Source organism: Etheostoma cragini, chromosome 8 (genome assembly GCF_013103735.1).
Source record: "Etheostoma cragini isolate CJK2018 chromosome 8, CSU_Ecrag_1.0, whole genome shotgun sequence".
Taxonomy (NCBI): Eukaryota; Metazoa; Chordata; class Actinopteri; order Perciformes; family Percidae; genus Etheostoma; species Etheostoma cragini.
The window spans coordinates 15,556,456-15,582,760 of record NC_048414.1 but is presented as its reverse complement, the minus strand read 5'-3'; the positions used below and the strand labels follow the sequence as shown (position 1 = coordinate 15,582,760).

At 41.1% G+C, this 26,305-nt stretch overlaps 1 protein-coding gene across 3 annotated transcripts; it reads right to left on the bottom strand.

Annotated features, from left to right (window-relative positions):
• Nucleotides 1-1,481: 1,481 nt before the first annotated feature.
• nuak1b (NUAK family, SNF1-like kinase, 1b) lies at nucleotides 1,482-21,585 on the bottom strand. Of its 3 annotated transcripts, none has more exons than XM_034879702.1 (8): nucleotides 20,265-21,585; nucleotides 15,277-15,397; nucleotides 10,258-10,409; nucleotides 9,018-9,083; nucleotides 8,770-8,889; nucleotides 6,670-6,802; nucleotides 4,727-5,825; nucleotides 1,482-4,678 (listed from the first exon to the last, which is right to left on the bottom strand). In XM_034879702.1, exons 1-7 carry the CDS (start codon nucleotides 20,562-20,564, stop codon nucleotides 4,768-4,770), a joined length of 1,950 nt encoding a protein of 649 aa, XP_034735593.1. In that variant the 5' UTR covers nucleotides 20,565-21,585; the 3' UTR covers nucleotides 1,482-4,678; nucleotides 4,727-4,767. The 3 variants fall into 3 exon arrangements, with proteins under 3 accessions (XP_034735593.1, XP_034735592.1, XP_034735594.1); XM_034879701.1 differs by having other exon boundaries at nucleotides 1,482-4,674; XM_034879703.1 differs by having other exon boundaries at nucleotides 1,482-4,664.
• Between the last annotated feature and the right edge of the window lie 4,720 nt (nucleotides 21,586-26,305).

Genomic DNA, 26,305 nt, shown 5'->3' with positions numbered 1-26,305 from the left:
CATGGTTGTCATTTGTCTTATTGGTTGGTTGCTAAGCATCAAGGAAGTGAGCCTTATCTCAATATGAGCCTGTGAAGGGTAAAGAGAGCACTTGGAAATAAAGTGTAACGCAAGAAAGCCGGCACGTTTACAGATAAAGTGAGGAACTCCTTTTTGTCGAGACTGTGATGGACAATAAATAATAAACACCCATGAAGTATTTCAGTTTCTGTCTGAGTTTATGTGTTGAGTGAACTTGAATTAAGTGAAACCAGTGCAAGCTGTGAGCTGTCAGTGTACATTTGGTGATGCAATAGGATGCACAGCCCCAAAAGAAACATCTCCACGCCTGCATCATAAACCGATCTCCTGCCCAGCTACAGTGTAGGCTCAGTATGTTTTAACAATTATAATTATAAACCTTTTACCAAATTTTGTAGCACACAGCTTGCTCTTCCATAAGAACTGTTCCATCCTAGATTAACCATATGCTGGCCTGGTAAACCTGAAACTTGCTCATTTGTTATCATTGTTACTATTGTAGTTTATCTCAATCAAAAAAACCACTTCCCTGATAAACAAAGCAACAAACTTCACACAGTAAGATCTCCTGATCAAAGGAGAGCATGAAATCTGTGCACCAATGTGTTTGGGGTTGTATGTGAGGAATAAAAGAAAATTTGTGCCTTACATGTTTAAAATATCATAAGCATTCGAATGGACTGTAGCAAAATGTATTATTCTGCAGCAGTAGTTAAAAACTCAATGGATTTGATACTTGGGAAAACAGCCAACTATCAAGCATACATAAAATTACTATTCGATACTTGAAAATAGAAGTTCATTGGAGTATCACTTTAAAATACTTCAAGTAAATTTAAGGCTGAAGTTGTTCTGAAAAAAAGGCTAATTTCAGTCACCCAAAACTGGGACATTTTTGTTGCTAACTCTGCTTTGCTTTTAAGTACACCATGAGGTTTTAGAACAAATTCTTTCAAAACCTGTATTTTTAGTGTGGTATGTTACCCCAATCAATCAATTCATTATGTTAGAGTTCCTTCATGCCTTCACTGGGCTTAAAAACACATATTCTTAAAAAGGAAAAGAAATTAGGACATCTCTCCAATAATAGTTTGTTTTACACTTGTCCCTACTGAAAGAAGACGCACACTGGATAAAATATAATTGTAGTTCTGTCCCAGTCTGAACTCTGTCCAATTCCACCAGTATGTCAAACCAGAAATAACATTTTAAAGCGGCTCTTGGATGTCAGGCTGGAACTCTGGAGACTTGTACTCTGGAAATACATTCAAGCAACCCTGCTAATGTGTGAGAGACAGCAGTCTTGGCCTATTTCTTTTAATGGGAGGGAGCAATGAGAATGTCACACTTTATAAATTCTCCCCGAGATGCATTTTCTTCTTGTCAATGTCAAGGGAATGTCCTAATTACACTTATAATTAATACTTAGTAAACTAAAATGACAACACAGCATAAAAACAAACTTTCAAGATCCATTTATTTAAGTTGATACAGTACTACAGAGGCATTGTGTTGAGTAGAAATACACCCGGATGGATGAATTAAGACATTTTACAGGATTTGAACTTTTATTGATTTGCTTGAAAATACACGCTTGCCCGCTGCCTTCACAATGAGATGATACAACTCTATTTCCAACAAACGACTATTTTTGTGTGCAGTAAGTTCTGAACACAACACAGTCTAAAGCAGGCCGAAGCATGAACAGGGAGTATTTTGACAAAAATAAATGGCTTGATCACCAATAAATACAAGTATAAAAACACATTGATAATTTTCATTATCAAAAAAAAAGTTCATAAAAGATACCAAAGGCACAACTTAATCCATCTTGCCAGTCGAGGATCACCAACAGACAAAAAAAAAATATATATATAAAAAAGTGGCAATAGCCATAATGAGCCGTAACGAAAATAATACTTAAATAACATAATAATACTAATTAATTATTATTGTCATAACAATATCCAGTCAAGTTTTCCTATGATTAGACTTTCTGCTAACTAACAGATAATGCACCACGTATTTCCAGTTTGGCAAAGTTTCATCATCAGATTCTTTCCATTGCTTTATTCCTTTTTCTCTCTTGTTTCAGCATTTTGGACCTCCCCTGCTTTGGGAGAGGTGGATATGCTATTTTCTTAGGGTCAGCTATTGATACATTAGTACGTATTCTTGGGCCTCTCTCACCCACCGGGGTAGCACATTTTATTCAGATTTGTCCGTTTTTGGAGAGAAAATCTAATACTTCAAGGAAGGAAGTATTTTCTGCCATAACATAAAGCAATATAAAGTTTCTTATATTTTGGAAAATCAAAAACAGAAGCATAATAAAACAAAAATACTAACATAGTATAATTTTCTCACTGTAAATCCAGTTGACAATAAAATGCAAAAGGCAATAAAATGCAATATAATACGCATTGGGTCTTTCATTTGAATCGATATCCAGGACCTTTGCTTCACACCAGAAGACCACTGAAAACACTCAACATGTGATCCATTTCTTCGGGGTCATCTACTGCATGGTTTTCCATCTACATCATTTAATATTTGGGATGATGTCAGTCACCGTTCTCCCCACTTTTTTTGCTGCTGTGGAAAAGTGTAACACTTTCTAAGGCCATGCAGGACACACAAGTCACACACTGACTGACCCTCAAGACAAGCTGTATCAACAGCCTCCAGCATCTCAAACAGAAACTCAAAAAGAAAACAAACGTGAGGTAAAGCGTGAGGGATTCCCATTTCAAAGAAAAATCCAAAGGACTCCTATTAGTCCCTGACCTATCCATTCCCCTCATCCATGCCAAAGCTTTATCCCATCTTTGGAATTAAAAACAAAACAAAAAAACTTACCATTTACTCTTACTACTCACTTTCCTTACTTTCACTATTCTACATTACAATCCCTTCAAAACATAATCTAACTCCTTGACCTTTCCTGTGTTTTACAGGAAAGTCCTCTCTAATCTCAGCACCTTTCTAAGCATCACTCTTTCACACTCTTTTCTTCTCCCTCTAGCGATAAATATCTCCACGCTGCCTCTCTCTTACTCTCAAATGAAAACAATAGCTGGCTAATTGTGCTTGGTTGACATAATGGACTAGTATACATAGCTGGAGGGCTGAGCATGGACCGCAGATCCCACCTGTGCTGAGTCGGACCGGGGCTGATAGAGATCTCTAGCACCAACATGTCTCCAGCCTTTGTCTGAGGAATTTGCTGTGTCATCAGCGGGATAAACAAACCACCGTATTTAGCTCTTTTAAAAGGGCTTTGGGTAAATTATGAACTAGTCTGACATTCGAAACCTCCTTAAGTTTCTTTGGTAAATAAACAGACAAAAACTAAATATCTCACTAAACAGCCTGTTTTATCAGGTAGCCTCGAAAATGTGAAAAAAAAACAAGGTTAAGAGAGCCAGGCACATTCCAGGACTGTGAGATGGTGTCTGCGCCATCTCCCTTCACTAAATGCCCCACTAGGTAAGTCACTCGAGACCTCTGGTGCTGCCAGAAAATCTGTACTCAACCAAACCAACTAAATTGCTGACAAACCAAAGTATGAGCTAAAACACTGACAAAGAGCACAGAGGAAGTCTTTCTGAGGTGACCTGTAAGATCTTGGCATATCTGTGTGATCTACTTGTGGAAGGGGCGGGGGGGGGGGGAAACGAGACGAGTCGAGACTGTTTGATCTCAAATGTCTGATATTGACCTTTGAACCCCAAAACAAGAAAAGCTAGTCAGCTGTGTGCTGAAGGCCCTGGGTCTCTCCACATTCACAAATTTTAAAAAGCACAACTGGTGACAGGTTGGCCTGGCTTTTCCCTCCACTTTAAGGAAATGACATACATAATTTCTATTTATATTGGGAATCAAAAAAGGCACTTCCTACATATTCCCTAGTATCATACACATATATAGGACATACGCTTTTATGAAGGTATATTTGACTGCGTGTTTTACAAGCGCAGACAGTTATATATGTTGAGTATATAAATGTTTCTCATCACTGAGCAACATAATTATATATGTCAGTTCCACACAAAGAGTTGGAGACTTTTCCAGTAACAGCCAGCACCCATCAGTTTTTGCAGTTTTACAACTAAAAGCTACGAAAATATTAATAAATAATCAGCAATGTCAGTTATTTTTGGAACAAGACCCTGGTTTGTTTCTTTTTTTTTCCAAGGAAGTAAGGATCACAAAAGCATGCGCTCTGTGTGAGTTTTAAGGTGCTTTTGTAAACTCAAACTCTAAATGGGTGGTGTACAAGGAGAGCCAACCAGTTTCTGGTTGCTGCGTTTGTGATTCTAACTTGCCTTCTTGCTGAATATGTAAACATGTTGAACACAGCAAAGTTTATGGGCGGGCCAAGAAAGCAGACTGGGTGGCATTCTCTCGTGCCAGCTCTTCTCACTTGTTCACAAAACCCTTAACTGAATTTCTTCAGGCAGGGGAAGTGCACCTAAGTATGCACATCTGTGTGTGTATGAATGTGCAAAGACATATCATTTCCATCAAGATTTCAGCCACATTTGGAAAACCACAACTTCCCAAAAGGTGTATCCCAGTAACACACTGGTCGTTATTGCCAACTATAAACATCTGTACACACACACACACACACACACACACACACACACACACACACACACACACACACACACACACACACACACACACACACACACACACATGTTTAATTCCCTCTGTTTCTTTCTTTCTGCCACCCATCTTTTAGGTGAGGTTGCTGCTGATGTCCAGGGCTTGCTGGTACACCTGAGTCATGTCCTCCAGGTCCCCTAGCAAGGAGAAGCTGCCATTGTCCCCCGGGGAGCCTTTTGTTTTGGGGCCGCGGCTGAACTTGGGACCCTGTAGCGGCGGGGCTGCCTGGAACCCCTTGAAGTTGGCGAGCTGCAGCAGGTTTTCAGCCGAGACGCAGGCCCTGATGTTTGGGCGGTGGTGGGTGGAGGAGGAATGCCACTCAGCCCCACCGAGGGAGCTGGGCGACAGGGACAGAACGGAGCTGTCCTCCCCGACTATACTGGAGGGTCGACTCTGACTGCGGGACAGACCAGAGTCAGTTGAGGGAGGAGGCTCACCAAGAACTCCAGCTGACGCTGACGGAGGTCCGCTGTAAGTGGAGTACTTGCCGTTTCGCTTCAAGATGCCCTTTCTCCCCATCACTCTCCTAGGCGGGGATGTGGCTAGCAGAGACATAGTGGCTCCCCCTAAAAGCTCGGAGGACTCGCTGCGTTCTGGCGAGGAGTAGTACCCTGATTCCCGCTGTTGGTTGTTCTTCAAGATGCCTTTCCTGGGCAGAGAGGGCACCATCTTAGCTGGCGAGCCCCCTCCCAGACTCGGCTCTTCTTCCTCTTGATCTGGGCTTGAGGCTTCCTCTCCTCCTTCGGCTTGTTGAGGCAGCACTGCCTGGCCCAACTCCTCAGTAACCCTGGTCTTCAGGATCCCCTTGGGTCTCTTCAGCCCTGGCTTGTCCTCTGCTCCACTGTGAGTTTGTCCTGCCTCAACATTCTCCTTCTTGGACTTTTTGGGCCTCTGGCGCAGCAGCTGGGGCATGGCTGCAGCCTTGCCTCCAGGACCACGTGGCTCAGTGCGGTTCTGCCAGTCGATGAAGCGGGCCAGCATGGGCGAGCCTCCATGGTCGCGTTGGGTCTCACAGTCACACACACTGTTTTTCCAGCCCCAGTTTACCCACCAGTGGTTGGCTATGTCCTCCACTGTGGCCCGGCGCTCAGGGTTCACCATAAGCATCCAGCGGATCAGTCCACGGGCATCTGGCAGGAAACAGAACAATACCAATCTATACGCTGTCTTTTACTACACACCACTTAGCATGATCACATAATATGCTATTTTTAGTACAGAACAAAAACATGGAGTGTGAGTTTGACTTTCTGAGGCTGTCTAAATTAAAAAATGCTGGAATTGGCCATGGTTGATGTAGGTTTTCATAAAATAGTGGAATAATCAAGGATGTATGAAAAATGTGGTGATTTATTGTTTCCCCTTGTTTTTCACATACATTGCAATTATTCAATTTAGTCGCTTTTAAAAACAACTGCAATTATGTAACACACTCACTTTTTAGTAACTAAATATTTTACATAATATTTTTCGATTGATTCATTGTAAACCACAATTATAAAACACATGGTAGTGGCAAAATTCACACCATGTGAGTGTCTTTATATTAGTAACATCCAGTACTTAATAATACTGGAGACTGCTCTGTTCTGCATAGACAATCAATATTAAATAGCATTTTTGCATCAAACTCCCACCATATTTTTGAGCTTGTAAACCAATTAGAATAATTAAAAAAATGTATCTGTTAATACATCACAAAAAAAAAATCAATGAGCAGTATGACAGGTTTATCACTAAGGAGATATTATTAGTGTCTGGACAAAAAGAGCATCCTGCATAATGCATTTTGCAGATTCTACAACATGTGTACTTGAAAGCAATCGGATTCATATTCCATTCAACAGATTTTGAACCAATGTCTCAAAGAGTTTTGAGTATTTTTTGGAATTCACATAAAGACTTGCATCCTGTACAATTTATAGAAAGGATGACAGAGGTCAATGCAAATACAAATAGAGGCTCCTGCAGTACCTGAAGACTGAGTGGGCTCTTTATAATCGCCGTTGCTAATCTGGCGAATAAGGTTCTTGTGGTCTCCCCCATCAAATGGCATGGTTCCGTAGACCAGAGTATACAGCAGCACCCCTAGAGCCCAGCTGTCAACCTGGGGAAAAGAAAAAAAGTTGTTATAAACAAATACATTAGGTCCTATAAAGAATGCAAACTACCCATCAAAGAAAGACTTGTCTACTGTACGCAGCAAGCCAATAAGATGAGGTGTGTCAGATTTTGTTTTGTGCTATGGAAATGCAGTCTTCCAAGTCCTGTTTTGATAATTGATTCATGGCATTAAAATAAATGTTGCTGAATGAGCTCAGCTCTCTCAACATCATAGCAGACCTTTTTTTTTTTTAAATTATCCACCACAATCCTTTTTTTACACTAACATAACAAAACAACATCTCTGTTAAAGAGCTTGTGATGTTGCAGAGCTTCTCCAGCATGTCTTTCATAAAAATAATAACAAATACCAGTGCTCTGGTGGGAAATGGCTTGTTTCCACACAGATACCCCCCCCCACACACACACACACACACACACACACACACACACAGACACACACACACACACACTCACTCACTCACTCACTCATTCACTCACTCACTCACTCTCCTGTGAAGCAGAAGAAGGCACATTGTGACCACCAACCTACTGCAATGTGGCTTTCTAAGTAAACGGTTACATAAGACTTTGTGTCTGGGGCATGAGGAAGTGCAGAGCTACGGGAGCTCCAACGGGAAGTTGTGGGAGTGGAAGAGGGTAATGAGTCCAGCAGAGATGACAGAGTTGTGATATCCTGGCCCCTGATGACTTGCTGGAGCCACACTGCCATCCAGTCATCAGCAGATGACCTGTCTCACTGTTTGTCTGTGTGTATGTTAGACTGGGACGTAGAGGGAATTGTGATGTGTGTGTGTGTGTGTGTGTGTATTGACTGTAGTTAAGGGAGGATGACATGCCCTCAGAAGTGTGCTTCTGATGCCGGTAGCTGAAGCTTTGAGACATAGTCCTTTTAGAGGAAATCATATAGAGCCAGTTCAGGAGCAAGTTTACTTCCTCAAAAGGATCTGGACCCACATCAAGAATTTTTCTCTCTCTCTGTTGCCACTGGTCTGTTCCCGAGGGCGAGACAGGGCACGCACTATTGTTGTGTTCTATTTTTGTTGCCTGTGTTTGCTGTAATTTGTTGCCTCACCCCAACTAGGTTTCTGTAATTTTGATTGAAATCGGACTGCTGTAGTTTTTAAGCACTCTGGAGTAAATTATAGTGAATTACGCTAAATTGAACGGTTGGCCTTGAATATCTAAAAATGTACGTTTTTTTCCTCCTCTGTTGCTTTGTTTAATGTAACTGATGCAATTTTAAAGACGACGCCCTTCAGAATGCGTCTGGAATTGCCAAATAAGTGGTTTTGGGGAGACATTTTCACTCTTTTTTTTCCACCAAAACTATTTGACTTTGACCATGAGCGTCTCTTTGAGGCTGTGAGAGCTCATTCCAATCCCATTAAGATGAAGAGAAAGTGAGGAAAACTATCCTCCAATTCCTCACTTCAAAGGACCCAGACATTGGAGGAAGGGAAGGACAGGGAAGGGATGCAGACAGTATCCGAGTTGACCCACTGTGGTGTTGCAAAAGAGACCTCCCATTGACTGGAGACTAACAGTAATCCCATCAAAGAAGTAGAAAATAAAGCCTATCTACATCTTTGTGTAGGCCCTATGTGATGATGATAACCCCTAGTGAGATAATAATGATGAAAGCTATATAAGGCGAGAAATCTGGGAGGTTCATAGCAAAATAAAAAGCTAGAGAGGATCATACATAAAAGGAAATCATGTCCAGGAAATAAAGTTCACACACAAACAGGTGGAGTCTGTGTGTGTGTGTATGTGTGTGTGTGTGTGTGTGTGTGTGTGAGTGGCAAAGGAGATTAAAGGTGACCAAGAAATTGAACGTAATGTTTTTTCTCTATATACAGTATGCATTAAAGGAAATCATGTCCTGGAAATTTAGTTCACACTTGAACATATGGGGTTTTAGTCATTATATGGTTAAATTGGCCTTACCTCTGGGCCATGGTAAGGTCTCCCGTTGACGATCTCTGGGGAAGCATAGAGCGGGCTGCCACAGAAAGTTTGCAAAAGCTTGTCCTTATGGTAGAGGTTGGACAGCCCAAAATCAGCAATCTGTAAAATAGGGGTATATGTGAATTTTACACTAGCCATTTGATTGTTAATCCTTCACAAAAAGGTAATTTGAGGAAGGATATTATAGTCCTGTGAGTGACGGTTCACAAATCAAGGGGCAAACTTACCTTAATATTACAGTTTTCATCCAGTAGCACATTTTCCAGTTTCAGATCCCTGTGTACCACTCCGTTCTGAAAGACAAGGAGAAAGAAAACAAAGTATTGATTGCATCTATCCATGCATTATTCATGAGAGATGGAGTGTTATCCAAGCAATTAACAGTCCAGTGTATTAAGAGATGATTTACCCTTACAAAGCTAGCTTGTGTTTCTCGGGGGAAATCAAGGCAGCCTGTTGGTCTACTACTCTTTAATTGGTCTTGTCCCCTCTAGGGTCTTTATGCTGACATCTGCTGTGGTTTTCCTTTTTAAATCGACTCACATGTGTCACATAAACATGAGCCTGTAATTACCATGCTGTATGAATAATGTTCTCAGAACATCTAGGCATTAAAAAACAAATATGCTGTTATGCCTGGGTTTAAAAAAAAAAAAATTTAAACAACCTGGAATTAACATGTGGTATGCAGACAGACAGACAGAACCCAGCTCAGCTGCGGAGAAGTGACTTCACCCGTCACTCCACCCCCGAGGGTTGCGCTCTGCATGGCATCTCACATTGGTTATTGCCCAGCAGGGAGCTCATGTTCACATGATCCTGATTGGTAGGATACAATGAAGAAATGGTTGTTTGCTTGTTGTGTCAGTGACTCACACCACCACACCCGGTAGAAGGTTGTGCCTGGTAGTGATGATTCATCATTCAGGGCTGTCTGGGACTCTCCTATCCGAGGACCATGACATCATCCCTATCTCAAACTGGGAGGAGAATGACAAGAGGGGAGCCCATCCAAAAAAGCTGTGGGACCTTGGGGGTTTTACTGGAGTTAGTGAAGTGAGAAACGGGGGTTGACATGGGTGTGGCTGGAGCTTAATCTCCGGGGAAAAGCTTTGAGGGTATCTTGGGACAATCATCAGCGGTATCAACAGATGAGGACAGAATTAATGCGGGGACTGTTTGGCGCACGGTAATCGGAGTGTAACCCTGAATTAAACTGGCCTGTGTTCTATCTTCACAGATGACTCCCTGACACCAGCGCCAAGAAAAGCATAATGTGTAGGACCTGCAGATTAACTGGCTGTATGGCTGTGTAGGTGCATGGTTAATGTTATAATAAGCATGCTGCGGCCTGGAAAACAAAGTCTGAATGTGTGTGAGAGAGGCAAAGAAAGATTAACAATGACCAAGAAAATAAATGTTCATTTTTTTTTCTCTCCATGTACAGTATGGTATGGGTTTTCTCACCTTGTGGCAGTGGTGCACAGCGGAGACTATCTGTCTGAAGAAGTGTCGTGTCTCCCTCTCACTCAGGCGCCGACGCTCGCTGATGTAGTCATACAGCTCGCCCTTACTGGCGTACTCCATCACAATAACGATCTTGTCCTTGTTCTCAAACACTAAGAAATGATAAGAAAACAATTGTCCATTAAGATCCATTTTCAGGAAAATACATCTATTTTAATGGCAAGGGAGATCTGAGGACCACTTACAAAGTCATTCCAGGTTAATTCTATCAATAATAATATCACAAATTGACATTGTTGTGTAAAATGCAGAATAAACCAGTTTCAGTTTTGGAGAAGGGATACAAATTCCAGAGGAGCACATTACAGCTCTACTTTTCTCCCAGGGTTACATCACACAAACCCCATCTCACGTGTCTGGCTCCTTCAAAACATTGCAGGGAGGGGCTGTTAACTCAATCAAGCCTACTCCTCAGAGACCAGAGCGAGCGGAGAGCAGTAAAAACAGAGAGAAAGCAGAAACCAAATCAAGGAGACAGAGTTAGCTTTGCAGTAGTATCAAGCGATGGCCTTGACACATCACACTTCAACTTGACATCATGTCAACACATTCATTACACATTCACCCACATGCTTAACCACCATAGTGGGTCCATATCACATACTTTACAACAGTTTAAATTCAATTAAATAAAATGTATTGTAGCACCACGCTGCAACTTCCTCTTCTCACAGCAGAATTAGGCTAATTTATTCCAAAAAACAAATGCATTGCTTAACAAACATCCCCTATTTATTCTAAGATAATTCAACTTTATCAATAATGAGGGAAGCCATGTAACATTCATGTCACTATTTATGTGTCTTCTGTTTACTCTTTAAAGTCAAAGTAGTGACAATATATACAGATGTTGAATTTGAACTTGTATGTGACCAAAACAAATCAAGAATAAAAATAGCAAACAATGCCACATAATTCAATTTCAATCTGGCTTTTAGAAAAGTCAACAAAATGATTTAAACTAGTGGTGGGAATCCCAAGAGGCCCCACAATGTGGTAGCATCACAAAACGTATGTCTAGACACAATATTATAGCAAATTTAAACATATTGAAATATTCTGCTATTTATTGCCATATATTTGATTTTTTTCCAACTTCAAATTTTATTATGTCTCCAAAAAGAACATCTGTTTTATCTGAAAAGATAAATTTCTCCGTTTGTTCATCTAAATTCAAGCAGACAAACTAACCAACACATAATAATAGATCGATACTTGGTGTCTGTGTATTGATAAAGTTTCGATATAACTTACACACAGTGCCAGTTGAATTAAAATAGTGTCTTGTTACACATCTGTTAACTGGAAAAAAAATGTTATTACTGTTATGAATTCCAATCCAACTGCAGTCACCAAACGTATCATTCTGTGTCAGTATTTAGCCTTCTGGTGTATAATTTCAACTTGGCAACATACTTCTCTCCCAGCATCTTGGCATGAAGGGAATGAAAATGGTTAGGCAGGGAGAAAACTGTGTTTGCGTGATTTTCCCACACAGCAGGGTCATCGAGGGTGAGGGCCTCTGCTTTCTGCACCCTTGAGTGAGCACCTTCATAGTTTGTCACACTACTTTCCTCACCCCCTCCCAGGGTCCTTTTAAAATCATAATCTTCTAAAAAAAACACACAGTTGCTGAGTGATGGTAATGCTCCCCGATTGTCTGGCTACTCGGGAAGTAACAGACAGGGATGTAAGCCAAGCACCCGGGAGGGCAGACCCAGCCTTCTGATTGGTGGACGGAGTGGTGACCTCCTGGGGTGACATTCACGGTGATCCGTGGTGGGGTTGCGCTTGGAGAGCCAATTCTCAGCTTGCACTCACATTTACCTTTGACCCCTGGTGGTGAAGTAATTACCTGGCTTACATATTTTGGGTGTGTTCCAGCCCGTCGGGTCACCAGCCACCACTACAGCCTTGCTGTCACTCACCAGGCTTTGTTTGGAGGTCAGGCCCTCATCTCTGACTAATTAGCACTTATTGTCCTATTGCCGACACTGATGATAGACAATGTTGCAAGCTTGCACAAGGGACATGAAGAACACTATTAGAATGTGTAATACAGAAATGTTGTGGAGTACTATTGATGCAGACAAACACTTTTTGATTTAGGGGGTTTCATGCGGATTACAGGTTATTTATTGAATTGGTGATTATTTATTTACTTAGAATGGCTTTTAATACGCAGTAGTGGTGCAACAACTTCTCTCTTCTTCTGATGATTTAAGGCAAATGATGATTTTTTTGTTTTTTTTATTCTTGGTTGATGTAAAGCACTTTGGACACCTGTTGGTTGCTGTAAAGTAATACATAAATAAATGTTGATTGATTGATTGATTGATTGATTGATTGATTGATTTACTGAACTGAGCTAACCATTACAATAATAATAATAATAATAACAAATTCTATTTGTAATGCACTTTACATTTAAACAAATCTCAAAGTGCTACAGGTAAGATCATAAAAGCAAGGTAAAAAAAAAACATCAGTGTAAAATATCTATAAATATTGCAACAAAATTTTTGTGCAAGGTTAAAACTCATAAGTTCTGCTAAAAAGAAATGGTTTTAGTCCTTTTTTTAAAGTCTCAATAACAAATATCTTGGATTATGTCACCTTAGGAGAATGCAGCAGCTTTCTTTCAGAGAGTTAAAGGAGATTGATGCCACTCTCATATCTGTACGGTAAGTATGATGGCCAGCAGTTGGTTGCTTAGCCTTAAGACTAGAAACAGGGGGGAACAGCTCGCCTGGCTCGGTCCCAACTAAGGCAACAAAATATGTCTACCACCACCTCTGAGAGACAGAGAGTGTTATAACAAATAAGTGTACATTACGTATACTGTGCATGTTGTTCAAACTGTTTCTTTGTCAGGCTTAGCTTTACAACGTCAGTTACTAACATTGTAGGAAATAAAACTAATATTTGGGGGCCAACTGTCTAAAAAACTGGAGCATCTACAACATTTTGGGGGCATTTTAAAAATGTGTTCACAAAGTTGTTGATTTTTTTAATGTAAGGTGTATGTTAATGTAATAAAGACCCAGATTAAAATGCATGCAGTAATCATCATTTTGAAGGATAGGCATATTCAAAAGAAATGGCACATAAAAAGCATATTATTGCAATTATCAGTGCATTCATATATAACAGCGCTTTGTGCAAGTGTGTTAAAAACGGAAATTAAATAAATTGAAATCAAATAAAATGATGGCTTAATGTAGGAAAGGATATTGGTGTAAACTGGTAAATATGTATACATTTTCAAATCTTGGGGACTACTTTTGCCCCTCTGCCCTGTTTGAGATTTCTTGGCATCCCCCCCTAATTTCCACCACTGGTCACTACTGATTTGTTTTAAAAGGTGGGCACTAGGGTACCAAGCTATGCCTAAGGAGCGATGAGCAAAATCCACTTTTAAATGCCATCCACAGCATGCTGATGGAGGCAAAATGTGAGGGAGTGGTGAAAATCAATCTTTACACACACATCTGGTTCAGCTTTGCTTCACACAACGCAGTTAGCAGGGCCTGTTGAAGAGGGTGTTGCCGGACACACAAATCTTGGGGCCTCCTTTATATCTCTAAGGCAAGGCTGGATGCAGGCCAGGCCACAACAGTAAACGCTGGGTTTGAGGAAAAACACCAAAGAGCAAGAGCAAGGAGTCTGGTCGAGTTTGTTGGTGGAGTAGGCTGCTTATAAAAGGAAGGCAGCACACACCATACAGCCTCATTGGAGTTTATGAAGCTGGGTGTTCTTTTAATCATTTTCCTACAAAACAAATCAAGCTTGGCTGCATTTTTGCCCGCCAGCTTACTACTGGCACGTTCCCATGACAAATAGTGATGTTTGTCATTTATTCACATTGCTGATAACGGCCTGGGGACTTTGACACTGAACAAAGGACAGCGGGTAAGCCAGTTTGGGCAGTGGCACACAACCGGCTGCCATTGTGCCAGGGCAGTTATACTGAAAAGGGCGTTTAAAGTGTTGCTTTGTTGATACTGGCATAAAAATAGTCACAAATCATATGAAACTGACTCACACTACAGCGCCTTGTGACCTAAATTGCCGGCACATAGACCCAGACTACATTATAAGAGATGATTTATTGCAAGCAATGTGTTGAAAGAACTCAATGGGAATTGTTCAAACTGTACACTCATCAATAATTCTAATTTAGGTTTTCTTCAAATAAAGTTGAGGTCATTCAAAACATATAAAATAAGAACGGTTAAAGCCTGACTTGAAGGCTTTGCTATTTAGAGAGTTGCTTCCTGAGGTAGATAAATGTTGATGTTGCTCCAGGGATGGCTTAAAGCTTTTCCTCCCTCTGCATAGCACGGAACTAGAGTCAGACAGGGTGCAAGCTTGGGTGAGAAAGGTAAATTCAGTGTCTCCTTAGATAGATAGATAGACACACACACAGACACACACACACTTATGCAGACACGCACAAGGACTTATGCACACACTGGCAAACACACACACATGCAAGGAGAGTCTGGTTCCCAGCTGCAGTTGTCTCTAAGCATCAGCAGATGTCTGGCCCTGAGATCAAGACCAGAGAAGACAAGAGACGAGACCTCTTAGATGTGGACAGGCAATCCCTTAGAATACCACCGCTCTTACACACAAACATTCAAAGCACACATGCACACACACATTCAGAGAGATCCAGACGCACACCATTAAAGCCATCCAGATTCCTACTGGCCCAGGCTTCCAGACAGAGCAGAGGAGATGAATAACATCCCAGAGCTGTAGTCCAGGTCTTATTATGACATCTGCATGTCATAATATGACAATCCTGCAGCTTGGCCACTAGTGCTGAATGAGCTGAGGGAGTGTGTTTTTGTTTATGTGCGTTCAAGGTAAACGAGCGTGTATAATTTGTTGCGTGTGTGTGTGTGTGTGTCTGTGTGTATGTGTATTTCCAGACATGCAGAAAATGATCACCTTCAAATATAGAGATGATGTGTGGGTGACGGAGAGATGACATGATCTCAATCTCTCTGCGGATGTGAACCATGTCTTGGTCGTCCTTGATCTTCTCTTTCCGAATTGACTTGATAGCAACCTGAAAATAGAAGACACTTTGATCAGTTAACTTATAGCAACATACAACAGATTTACATTCACATGGATACATACAGATTTACAGAAACAAATGCTGGAGTGCAACACATGATCTTTTTGCCCACTTAAACTGATTAGATAAATACTGATTTAATTTGGAATGGGAAATGACCAAAGAAAACCGCAAAATAAGACTAAAGCGTATTTATGTCCATTCTTATCAGTGAACTTTAAAATGTACACGGCTCTTGCAGAGTACATACTGTCTCAGTAAAAACATGTGAGCCAACTCATGAATTGCTTCATATCTTTCCCCAGCAAACTGTGTGGACTTCATCTACGTCATGTAGCTCCCCTTTCAGGGGTGTAGGGCCTGTAAAAGAACGTTTGACCCAGGCCTTGCTGTTATGACAGTCATGTCAGTCAAACAAGGAGGTCATCTTAGTCTCCCACTGTGTAATGTACTCTTTTCTAAAGCAAATTTAGGGTGAAAAACAACCTGACATACGACTCTGGGCCTACATTCAACTAGGTATAAGTCGGTGTTTTGGGTTGGGCACCCAACCTGTCTCTATCTGAGAGTTCAGAAGTCAGACTCACATGGTGAAATGTGGGGTTTCCATAGCAAACGTCTATCTGAGAGCAGATGACGACCCATAAAAAGGTGATAAGGGAGGTGTTTAATGTTCTCTGGAGGAAGGCAGGGAGGCACGGAGGTCAGAGTGCTCCTCCATAAATCAGATGTCAGTATTCCTCTCCCTTCAAAACGTCCTTGAGAAGACAGTACATTACAATGTGGTCTCTTATTTTTAGTCATTCTGATTAACTACAACTAATGGCCTAGTTTTGAAATAGACTGAAATGCTGGCCTGCTGGGATTTTTATGGAGGAATCAGGAGAATGGGCAGGAGTTGAGGAAGGGATTCAGTCTACTTGCGTTGCCAACGGGCCTGCTGCAGGAGGTTCAGCAGTCAACAACTATACTTGATTTGACCATTTTTCACTTTTAAGGCAATGTCACGAGACAGCCACAACTGGATGCATTCAAACCTCTAGCCTATGTATTCCTTAAATAATACGTTAGGGGCCTTTTCCAAAGAAACCAATCAAGAGTACATATGTCACTATAATTGTAGCCTAAACATTCTGGATTGAGTCCTGGGTTTGCTTTGATCAGGCCTCTATAGAGTCTGTTCCCTCTGAATTCTGTTAGTTTAAACTTTTGTCCTCTCCTATCTAAGTGGTAGAATTCTTAGGAACCCAGCTTTATTCCATTCAGCACAAACCACAGACAGTAGCCAGTGCCAAACTAATTACTGTGTACATCAATAAAAATAACCCCAAACCGGAATAGCTCCTTTCCAGAGCATGCCTTGATTACATAGAATTTAAAGAAATGATACCATAATAAGCAAGAGGAGGTCAAGGGGGTCCACATGCTGTGTTCATAATTGGTCAAAGTTGTTTGTGTCTTAACAAGGATGTTTTCCTTCTGTTTACCTCATCAGATTCATCAACATTTTATCACTGATTCCCAAAACGTGAATAAAAGTTTTTACTTTGGTGTTTAACAGTGAGGCATAATGTGAGTAACCTTCCTGGATTTAATGTGGGAATTAATTCAGGAATGTATTAATTTAGGCAACAACTGAGAAATTACCTACAAAAGTTAGATGCAAAGGCAAGTGAATGTTCTCTCTTTGACTGCTGCCTAAAACCACAATTTTCTCCAAAAAGGGTAATCAATCTTTAACAGCCATGGTCTTCATTCCACACAGTATGTTAATTCATTGAATTAGCCTACTCTCCCACATTGGGTTTGAGATAAAGCCAGGTATCTCTTGTGTATGTTCCCCTGCTCTGACCCCGATGTGGATCATTAAACAGGACTGCAGGTCAGCCACTTGCCAGCTGGCTGGGATGGCTGACACAACTACGCTTGTCCTTAAGTGGATCCCTATTACTGTCACTCACAGTAAACAGGCGCTGTACTGCTGCCCATGCCGGCCCCTGCCAGGTATGCCCCCCCCCGCCCATCCTTGTTCGCCACAGAGCTGTTTGAAGTGAAAGTCCACGCTTCGCTTCACTAGAGCCTGACATCTTCCCCTGCTTTCTCAGGCCATTAAAATAGATGAAGTATTCATCACAAGCTCACCCTTCTCTGTGTTCACTAAAGATCATGATCATCTATTGTGTTGAGTGTGTGTGTGTGTGTGTGTGTGTGTGTGTGTGTGTGTGTGTGTGTGTCTGAGTAAGAGTTTAGTGGGAGAAAGAGAGAGTCAGGGAAAGGAAGAAGCCCGTCACTTTTCCAAAAAACTATATTCTCAAACACAGCCAGTAATCATATTACCTCATCAACGGCACCACATATAGCAGAGGAATGTCAGTGTTTTCCCCTCTAGCGTACCTCTCCATTGAATCCATTGTTGGGGAATGATGTAAACTGGGGATTTAAGCACTTATTAATATGACTCCCTAACCCCTTTAACTAAGGCTGTCCCTCTGTTGTTATGGTTGTGAGCTTCCCCGTGTCTCTGTCCTAACTGCCCAGCCCTCCTGTCTGTGATAGATCCCCCATACAAGCTATTAAACTTCCCCTTCAATCTCATTTCCTGCTGTGGCTGGACTTTCCAGTGTCACTGCCCATTTCAGACCTGGCTGTCACCACAACCTTTTTACTATAGTCTTCTACATGGCAAATACTAAAACACACACAGTCTCTGTCCCTCTCTCTCTCTCTGAGTATACAAACATGAAACACATCTTCTAGAAGTTTGTGCATATGTCACATATCCCCCTCTGTGATCTCAATGATCAATTGCCTTCCATATAATGTTGGGTTTCAACTGAGCTGCCAAGCACTATAACATATTGTTTTGTAGATTAAAGCAGACAGTCACTCGGTTTTACTTTCGCTGACACACTGAATGTGCCCACAACTAATCAATCTTTCTCATGTGCCTTCAGCTCGTTCCACACATGCATACAAAAAGTCACACACAAAACCCTCTCAGTCTGTCTCCTTACTTATTTCCCTCTGCTCTTCTCATTTGATTTGTGGAACGAACCAGTAAAGGTACAGGGAGTCAAGATGATTGCATAACAGTCTCACCACACAGCTGTATCTGCCATGCAGACACAAGGGACTACCTTTGAGTCAGAGGTCAAGTAAACTCTAGCAACGCGGTGCCAGCAACTTCGCGGTCAGTAAGGTGGCCGGCAGTTATTCTCTGTCCGTTTCTGCTGGTTTCCTAAGATATACAAACTTACACGTAAAAAACACTGTTGTGCAAGGAACTCCTATACTATACTGAGATGCTATTTAAAGTCTGAATGCTAGGCTCAGGCCATTGCAGCAGATTACAGGAGAAGGGAAGTCCTTCGGCCACTGACTTTGGACCTACAAAGAATTGTTTGATACTGACAGGTGTTTTAACTATTTTCCCCACTCCGGTGTTATCAGCGAGGGCTAAAAGCCTAAAAAACAGAAACACCTGTCCGTGTAATGCAATACATATCAATAGCAGCACAAACTACCAGTACATCCGCCAATATGACCATGAAATTGATTCAACACCTCTCTAAAACTGAACACTAAATCCTTCATGTAGGTAGGATTTGATGAAGGACTGTGGTTAGAGACTACTTAGACTAGATTAGTTTCAGCTAGGTGTACCTCATAAACTGACAATTAGTTTGCATGTACTTTCTTGAAGATTGGTTAAGAGATGTAATTTAAAACTTAAGTACCAGTGGGGTATGCTTTAAAGCATGGTTTGAGAAACACAACACATGTAAACAAACCTTGTGGATGGCTGTCAAACACGTTCAAACAATACATTTCAGAATGAAATCAGAAAATGTATCTTAAGCCAGAAATTTGAGTCAATTTGAGTTATTGTACAGAAACAATATCTCAAACTCTCCCATAGCCAAATAATTATGATAATATAATTTAATCTAATAATTATAATTTATTTGGACCCTTTCAGTGAATGTGCTTTGTGCAATTCTACAATGCTAGTGAAAGTAAAATAGGCTTCATATTTGAGCTGCTGCCATGGTCATGATAAATAGGAAAATGAAGACATGGACAAGGATCCAAGTGGGACAGGCCAAGAGAGAGTAAGCCCTAGCGGAGGGCTTATGGTCCTCCTAGCCAGCATTCATTTGTCAGGAGCTATGAAACCATTAGTGGACATTGTTGATCTATACTAAGTTTCACCTTGTTCTCAGTGCAGGGACAGTTCCTCATGTCCTGCCAGGGAGGCCACCGGGGTCAAATTTTGCCACAGGAGAAACTATTTGAAGATATGTGCTGGTCTGCAGGGTCATTACAGCGGATTCCTTTACTATGGCAAAGACAGCCTGCAATATGGCTTTTCTTTCTTCTTCATAAAGAAACAAAGTGTTAGACTGACCCCTGCAAACAAACTTACACCCACATAGCAACATAAAAACAAAACCGAAAGGATATAAATCCTGTGTCTAAAACACAGAGTCAAAAAATGTGAGTGGGCCCTAGTAGTCTATCTCTGGGGGACTGTTAGCAGTTTTCCATGAGTCCTACTGGGATCATTGGAGTCACATCAGTCAGTCAGTAGCAGGAATTGCACTCCAGCATCCGGTCGTGAGGCCCCGCATAGGACATGGCGTGTACAGCAACAACACCCTGGCCCCATGGGCCCTTCAGAGTAAAGGGGGAAAATCCCAGGGGAGGGCCATGCACACGCCTACGAGAGCAACAAAGCCCATATGTTTTGTAGTGGCTTCTAAAGCGCTAACACAAGTTGCCTGCAAGCGTCTGGACCGAGTTAAAAACCTCATGCCAGACGTTTACAGCTGCTTGTGTCTGTTAAGTAGCTCACCTCTCTGCCGGAGTGTCGCTCTATGGCCTTCTTGACTTTGCCATAGGTGCCTCTTCCCAGCGTCTCCAGCAGCTCGTAGCGGTGTTTCAGGTTATGCTTGTGGTGGTGTTTCTTCACGCCCGAGTTTCTCCGTCCATCACTGCTTGCTTGGGTCTCTTCGGTTGAGTTGCTGACAGGTGGGGATGGAGCTGGAGCTGGAGGGGAGAGGTCACCCCCCGCCGGTTTGCCCGCGGAGGTTTGGCCTCTCTGGGCCTCGGGACGCGTTGCCCCCCGGTGGGGCGTTAAATAAGCGGTTTCCATCTCAGCAGGGAAGTGTTTAAACAACCTTCCCACTGTTAAATATGTCAAACTACCTACCTAAGATAAATTGATAATATAATACTTATAGGTCTAATAATAGTAATAATAAATAAATAAATTACAAGGAATAACGTGTAGCCTACTAGTCATAGCCTAATATTACATGTGGAAACTAACATTTCCAGATTGTCTCGGTTGATCAATTGGCTTTGATCCAAGTGAACAGGTTTCTCCTCCTACATATTCATGTTTGTATTGCTATATAATCAATCTACTAATGGATTAAGCACAAATCTATAAGGACATTATCGGTCCATAATTAGGCTACCTGATACATAGTCCTGTAGGCCTATTACTGGATAAAAAATAATAATAGTGCCAATATAATAAAATATGTATTCAGATTTCGGCAGCGGGCAGCATGCCGGAAGCTGAATACACTTCGGATTTGATGATAAATTGGCTATAATGCAAGCTCTGTCCCAATAAAAGAAAAAAAAGGACTAAATCAATTGGTCTGATCTCCTCACTCCTCAATAGACACGCATGATCTAGCTGTTAATTCTGTCTCGTTCACCCTATCTGTCGTCCTAAACGCTGCCAAAAGCACCGACTCACATCTAAAAGGCGAGAAAGCTGCGACAAAACCGGCGTTTTGGATGAAGATGACCCTCATTTTGTCCACGGCCCAGGTATCGCTCCTCATTCATCTGGGCTGTGTCTGTTGTGCGACTGCATGCTCCGTGCAGTGGTCGACGGTGGCAGAGGTGCGCTGCGATCGGACACTATCTCAAGCTGAGACGATTTGGATATTGCCATGGTCGATTTGCTGCTGCCCTTGTTCTTCTTCTTCGCGTGCCCTTCTTCTTGTTTCTCCCCTTTCTCTCTCTATCCTCAACGTGAGAGGCTGTGAATAAAGACTTGCGAGGGGATCGGAGACCGGAGGCGGGGTTTACGCAGACCTCCTCCTTCCCCGTCTTTTCTCTCCCCTTCCCTCTTTTTGCTATCTTCCCCTCGCGAATCGCTGGTGTGACTGCTGCTGAGTTCGGGGGCGTATCTGAATCATGTTCACAGGAGGTGACCACCCCCCCCCCACACACACACACACACTCCCTCTACCCTTCGCTGTCATCCATCTTTGTCAAAAACGTCTAATCTAATCATTCACAGCTCGAATACAGTTATTTATTTACTGATCGCAATTGCCCTTGTGTATCCCTTCATGATACACAATTATTACCTCCATCAAGTAGGCCTATGTCATGTTTTATTACCAATTGATAGTAAACCTACAACAGTCAGATCCTTAAAGGAATAGTTAGACTTTTTGTTTAGCTTTCTTGCTGAGATTGATACCACTTTCCTTTCTGTTCAGTGAATATTAAGCCACATCCATCTGCAAATTAGCTTAGCATAAAGACTGGAACAGGGAAACAGCCTGCCTATGTCTGAAGGTAGGCTACCAGCATATCTAAAGCTCACTAATGAACCCATTATATTATTGATTAATCCAAACAACACTTACAACAAGTGAAAAACATGCTGTGGTTTGAAGCACAGACTGTGAGAAAATGGACACAGTGACAATTTAGACTTTGACAAGATGAGTGAAGCCATTAGAAGCACTTTTCCGGTGAGTGCTGAGCGTTACTGCGCAGCCTCAAACTGAGCTTGGAGACGTAGATGTGATGTGAGCAACCTGTCTGAAAAGTTGTAAGTCTTCTGGTAGCTGTGCCAAGAGAAATCTCAATCATTCTGAATCTTGCAGATGGGGTTAAAGGGGGTTATGTGCTGGGCTGTTCCTTGTCCTAAACTCTTGTTGTTACCATGAGGTTGCCAGGCAACCGGCCAATGGCATTAATGTCCTAGTAAATTTGAAATTAATCTCAGTGAATCACACATTTGTATCTATTCTAAATGTCCCTTGATTTCTTTTTGTCCCATTATTTTTTCTCTTTTTAATGCTCTTATCAACGTGGAAACGTGTGAATGGAAAAACGTTTTTTTTTTAATTGAAAACAACATTGGCATATTGCCTACTAGTGTTTAATTTCACACATAACATTCTCACTTGGAGCAGTCATTCACACTTGGAGCAAATAATCTCTCACAAAATGTAACACTGTCCATCAGTAAAGGGTGAAAAAAATAGTCCACAATGATAAAACACACACATCACTTTGGTCTTGTCAATGGAACCGTTTGGCAACTTTTAAAAACTAAACTTTCCATTCAGAATCTTATTGGCATCCATTTCGGCGTCTCAGGCTCTTCATCCACTCAAAACGTAACGTTCCTACTCTTTGGCCGGCTCGCAAGCCCGTGCCTGTTGTTTTGTTTCCGGTCTAGCAAGATCCGGTGTGGTGTTTTAGTTTTTCTAACATTACTGGTTGTTGCAAGAGCATGTGAAAAAAACTGCAAAGTATTCTAGGCCAAAAGAACGTTAATCCAATAAAAATAAAATAAAAAAGTGACACCGTTAAAATAAGTTTGTGGTATCGCCATTAATAACGCGTTTAACTGACGGCACTAAATTCTTACACTCTACGTTATGCAACACACTGTCACTGGCAGTGACCCCGCTTTATTGCTAGTTTTAAAATTGAGTGCATAATTCAAAAAGTGAACATCCTTCACTGTTTTAGAAGACTTAAAACTAGAGATTGAGACCATGAACTCCTTATGAAAATGTTTGCTGAGGTAATAAATCAAATGAGAAGTGGGTTACTTTCTCATAGACTGCTACAGAAACCGACCTCCTTTGAAACCACGTGTCGCCCCCAATTCAGACAGAATGCAAGTTTAAGGTACTTCTGCCTTTGCAGCACTTCGCCGAACCGGATGCTTTGACCGTTAATATTAAATGTCCATGGTCAGTAATACGTCAAAGAAAAAGGAGTGCTGAATGTTGAATGTATAAAAGCAAGAATATTTAATATGCCGACTATGTGCACAACAACAAGCACGTAAAAGGAATGGACAACACAAAGAGGCTCAGAGTGACAGGTACCCTGGATTGATAATGTCATCATAGAAAACTGTTTGAAGAAAACAATAGTGGGATAGCTAAGTTGGTAGAGCGGGTGCCCATACAGACAGGGTTACACCTCGATGCAGCAGCCCTGTGTTTGACTCTGACCTGCAGCCCTCTGCTGCATGTCATCATCTGTCCTGTCAAAATAAATTCCTAAAAATGGCCCAAAAATGATCTTAAAAATGTTATAAAAAAACAGCTTCCTATCTAAAACAACAGCAGCTGTATTATAGTTACATACCGTTGTATAGAAAGTTTGCTTGCAGTTCTGTAAATTCTAACAAAGAAAAACTCACTGTGAAACATAACATATAACATAACATATTCACATATAACATATGTGAAAATACATATTAGGAAATGCTTTTTAGGCATACTATGTTATCAGTGCAATGTTTTGCATTCATTCCATTATAATGATTAACAGACACCAAAAACACTGGCTCAGTTTGTCATTGTTATGTTCCTGCACTTCCCTGCTTTATATACATTCATCATTCCAAATGAATTCCTACGGTGTTTGCATCTGGTTTCCATAATGAAAGAGAATGGAGACCGATTTCAGAAGGGATTATCAAATTAATCCCATTTTTTATGTGCGCCGCGCTATTTTGAATAGATGTCATCAACATGTAAACGTATTTAGTTGACCAGTTTAGTTTGGTAGCTACAGTTTCTAAAATGTCCCTAAACTTTTTTTTATGTTGACACGCGTATTCTTAGCAATGTGTGCAGGAAGCCAAGTCTTCTTTAAATAACTACTGACACCCTGGCCAAACTCTGTCCAACAATCAGAGTGAATTGACTGTAGAGGTGCTTGTTCATATGCTTGTGTATTTTAGCTGCTGATTACAGACATAAAGGGAAAATCTATGTCACAAATCATGTCAAGCACTTTCTGATTAAGGAGGGAATCTGTTTTCCCAGTGGTCTTCAGAATAGCTGGCGTCATTTTAAAGGATGCATGCCATTTGTTGTCATTAAACAGGGCAAGTAGGGTGTCCAGTTATAGCAACACCGACTGGAAGATTAGTATCTGATCCGATTCCTCCCTTGGCCTTGTTTGCACTCTGCAGCGAAGATGGTAGATGTTTTTCTGTCTGTCCAAAGAGTGCCACCACTGCCCTCTTGTGGTGAAAGTAGGGTCACACCATTGTCAAGAGGAAGAAGAACTTTATTCATTTCTCTTGGGGGAACTAAATTTGTTCACTCTGTTATTTATCATTACACACGTGCACGTGCCTGTGTCACTCACTCACAGTTAGGGGTTCAGTGCCTTGCTCAAGGGAATCTCGGCAGTGCTCAAGGGGTTAACTGGCACCTCTCCAGCTACCAGTCCACACTCCATGACATTGATCCAACCTGGACTTGAATTGGCCACCCTCCGCTCCTCAAGCCAAGTCCCCAATACAGACTGAGCTACTGGATTGACAGTACACAATGAAAGTCAGACAATATGAAAACAGTCAGAGGGAACGAAAATACATGACATGATCCACATAGAGCCTGGTTGTTGATTTATTGTATAAACTGTTCACATTCAGCACTTAAACATAAAAGCATGACTGCCCCATGTGGTCATAAAAACTAGTGTATGATTGTCGTATGTTGCTAATCTATGATAATAGTGTATGATGGAAACGGTTTTATGGTTCATATATAAACTTTCAAGGTTAATGTGCCATCATTTGCCACAGTCTCCTGAAGGCACACCATTTTAAACCACCTTCATAAAAATGCTTTTTGGGAACAGCTGTAAATAACATGGTCTGCCATGTAGACCATATCAGTATTTTTTCGTGTTTTTTTACAAAACCATTACTCTTTTTTAAACAATTACTCCTCACTTTGAGTGCTGAGCATTTTCCAAAACATACCATTTCCTCTTTAAATAAGACTTTGTGACTTGCAGATATTTGATTCGCACAGAACTAACAACTTCAGAAGTGAGACAGTTATACAACAAATGTTATGCTGATGGATATTCAAGTAAGGTCTATTATTATTAGTCTATTATTCACATTAATGCAAGTATACCATAATGGCCTTTAAATATCTTGTTTTTTTTTTTTACATTATTAATATTAATGATGAAATTATGAAAAATAATTGATCCATTTAATTCATTTTGCTCTGTTTAAAAAACTGGAAAGAAGGGGAATGATGGGTTATGATCAGGGCGGAGGGTACTGTAGGCTTGGATAGGCTCATATGTTCCTAGGTCTAGAATTGGGTTTGATAGATTTTTCATGTATCGTGATACATTTGACTTGATACAAGACTTTTCTTTCTTACTTTATTCCTTTTCTACATATATCTATCTATCTATCTATCTATCTATATATCTATCTATATATCTATTTTATTTTATTTTTCTGTATACACATGAGACAGGTTCCAATGGCAGCTGAGGCACAAGAGAGAGGATAAGAACAGGCAAATACACAAATGACTCAACAGATAGCAATGAGCGAGACTAACTGGCTGTCTTGACTATGATCCGATGCAGAGTGGTATATAGAGCAGAGGTCGATTGAGGTAGATGAGAGGCAGCTGGAACCCTTACATTCATGTACAATCTCATGATTGTACATGGATGTATGCTTCAGTTGAGTACATGCAGTATAAAGTAAACATACTCCTAAAAGTCAAATGTATCTTAGACATTGTGTAATGTACGCAACACATTTCTTAGTGATGTGTACAT

What these genes read in the sequence shown, in the direction of transcription:
- nuak1b (XM_034879702.1), bottom strand. Translation starts at nt 20,564, where the DNA reads ATGGAAACCGCTTATTTAACGCCCCACCGGGGGGCAACGCGTCCCGAG. An exon ending in CATCATCTCTATATTTGAAG is followed by an intron (nt 10,410 to 15,276) that starts GTGATCATTTTC and finishes ATCATTTCTTAG; the next exon opens with TGTTTGAGAACAAGGACAAG. An exon ending in GACCTTACCATGGCCCAGAG is followed by an intron (nt 6,803 to 8,769) that starts GTAAGGCCAATT and finishes TCTTTTCCCCAG; the next exon opens with GTTGACAGCTGGGCTCTAGG.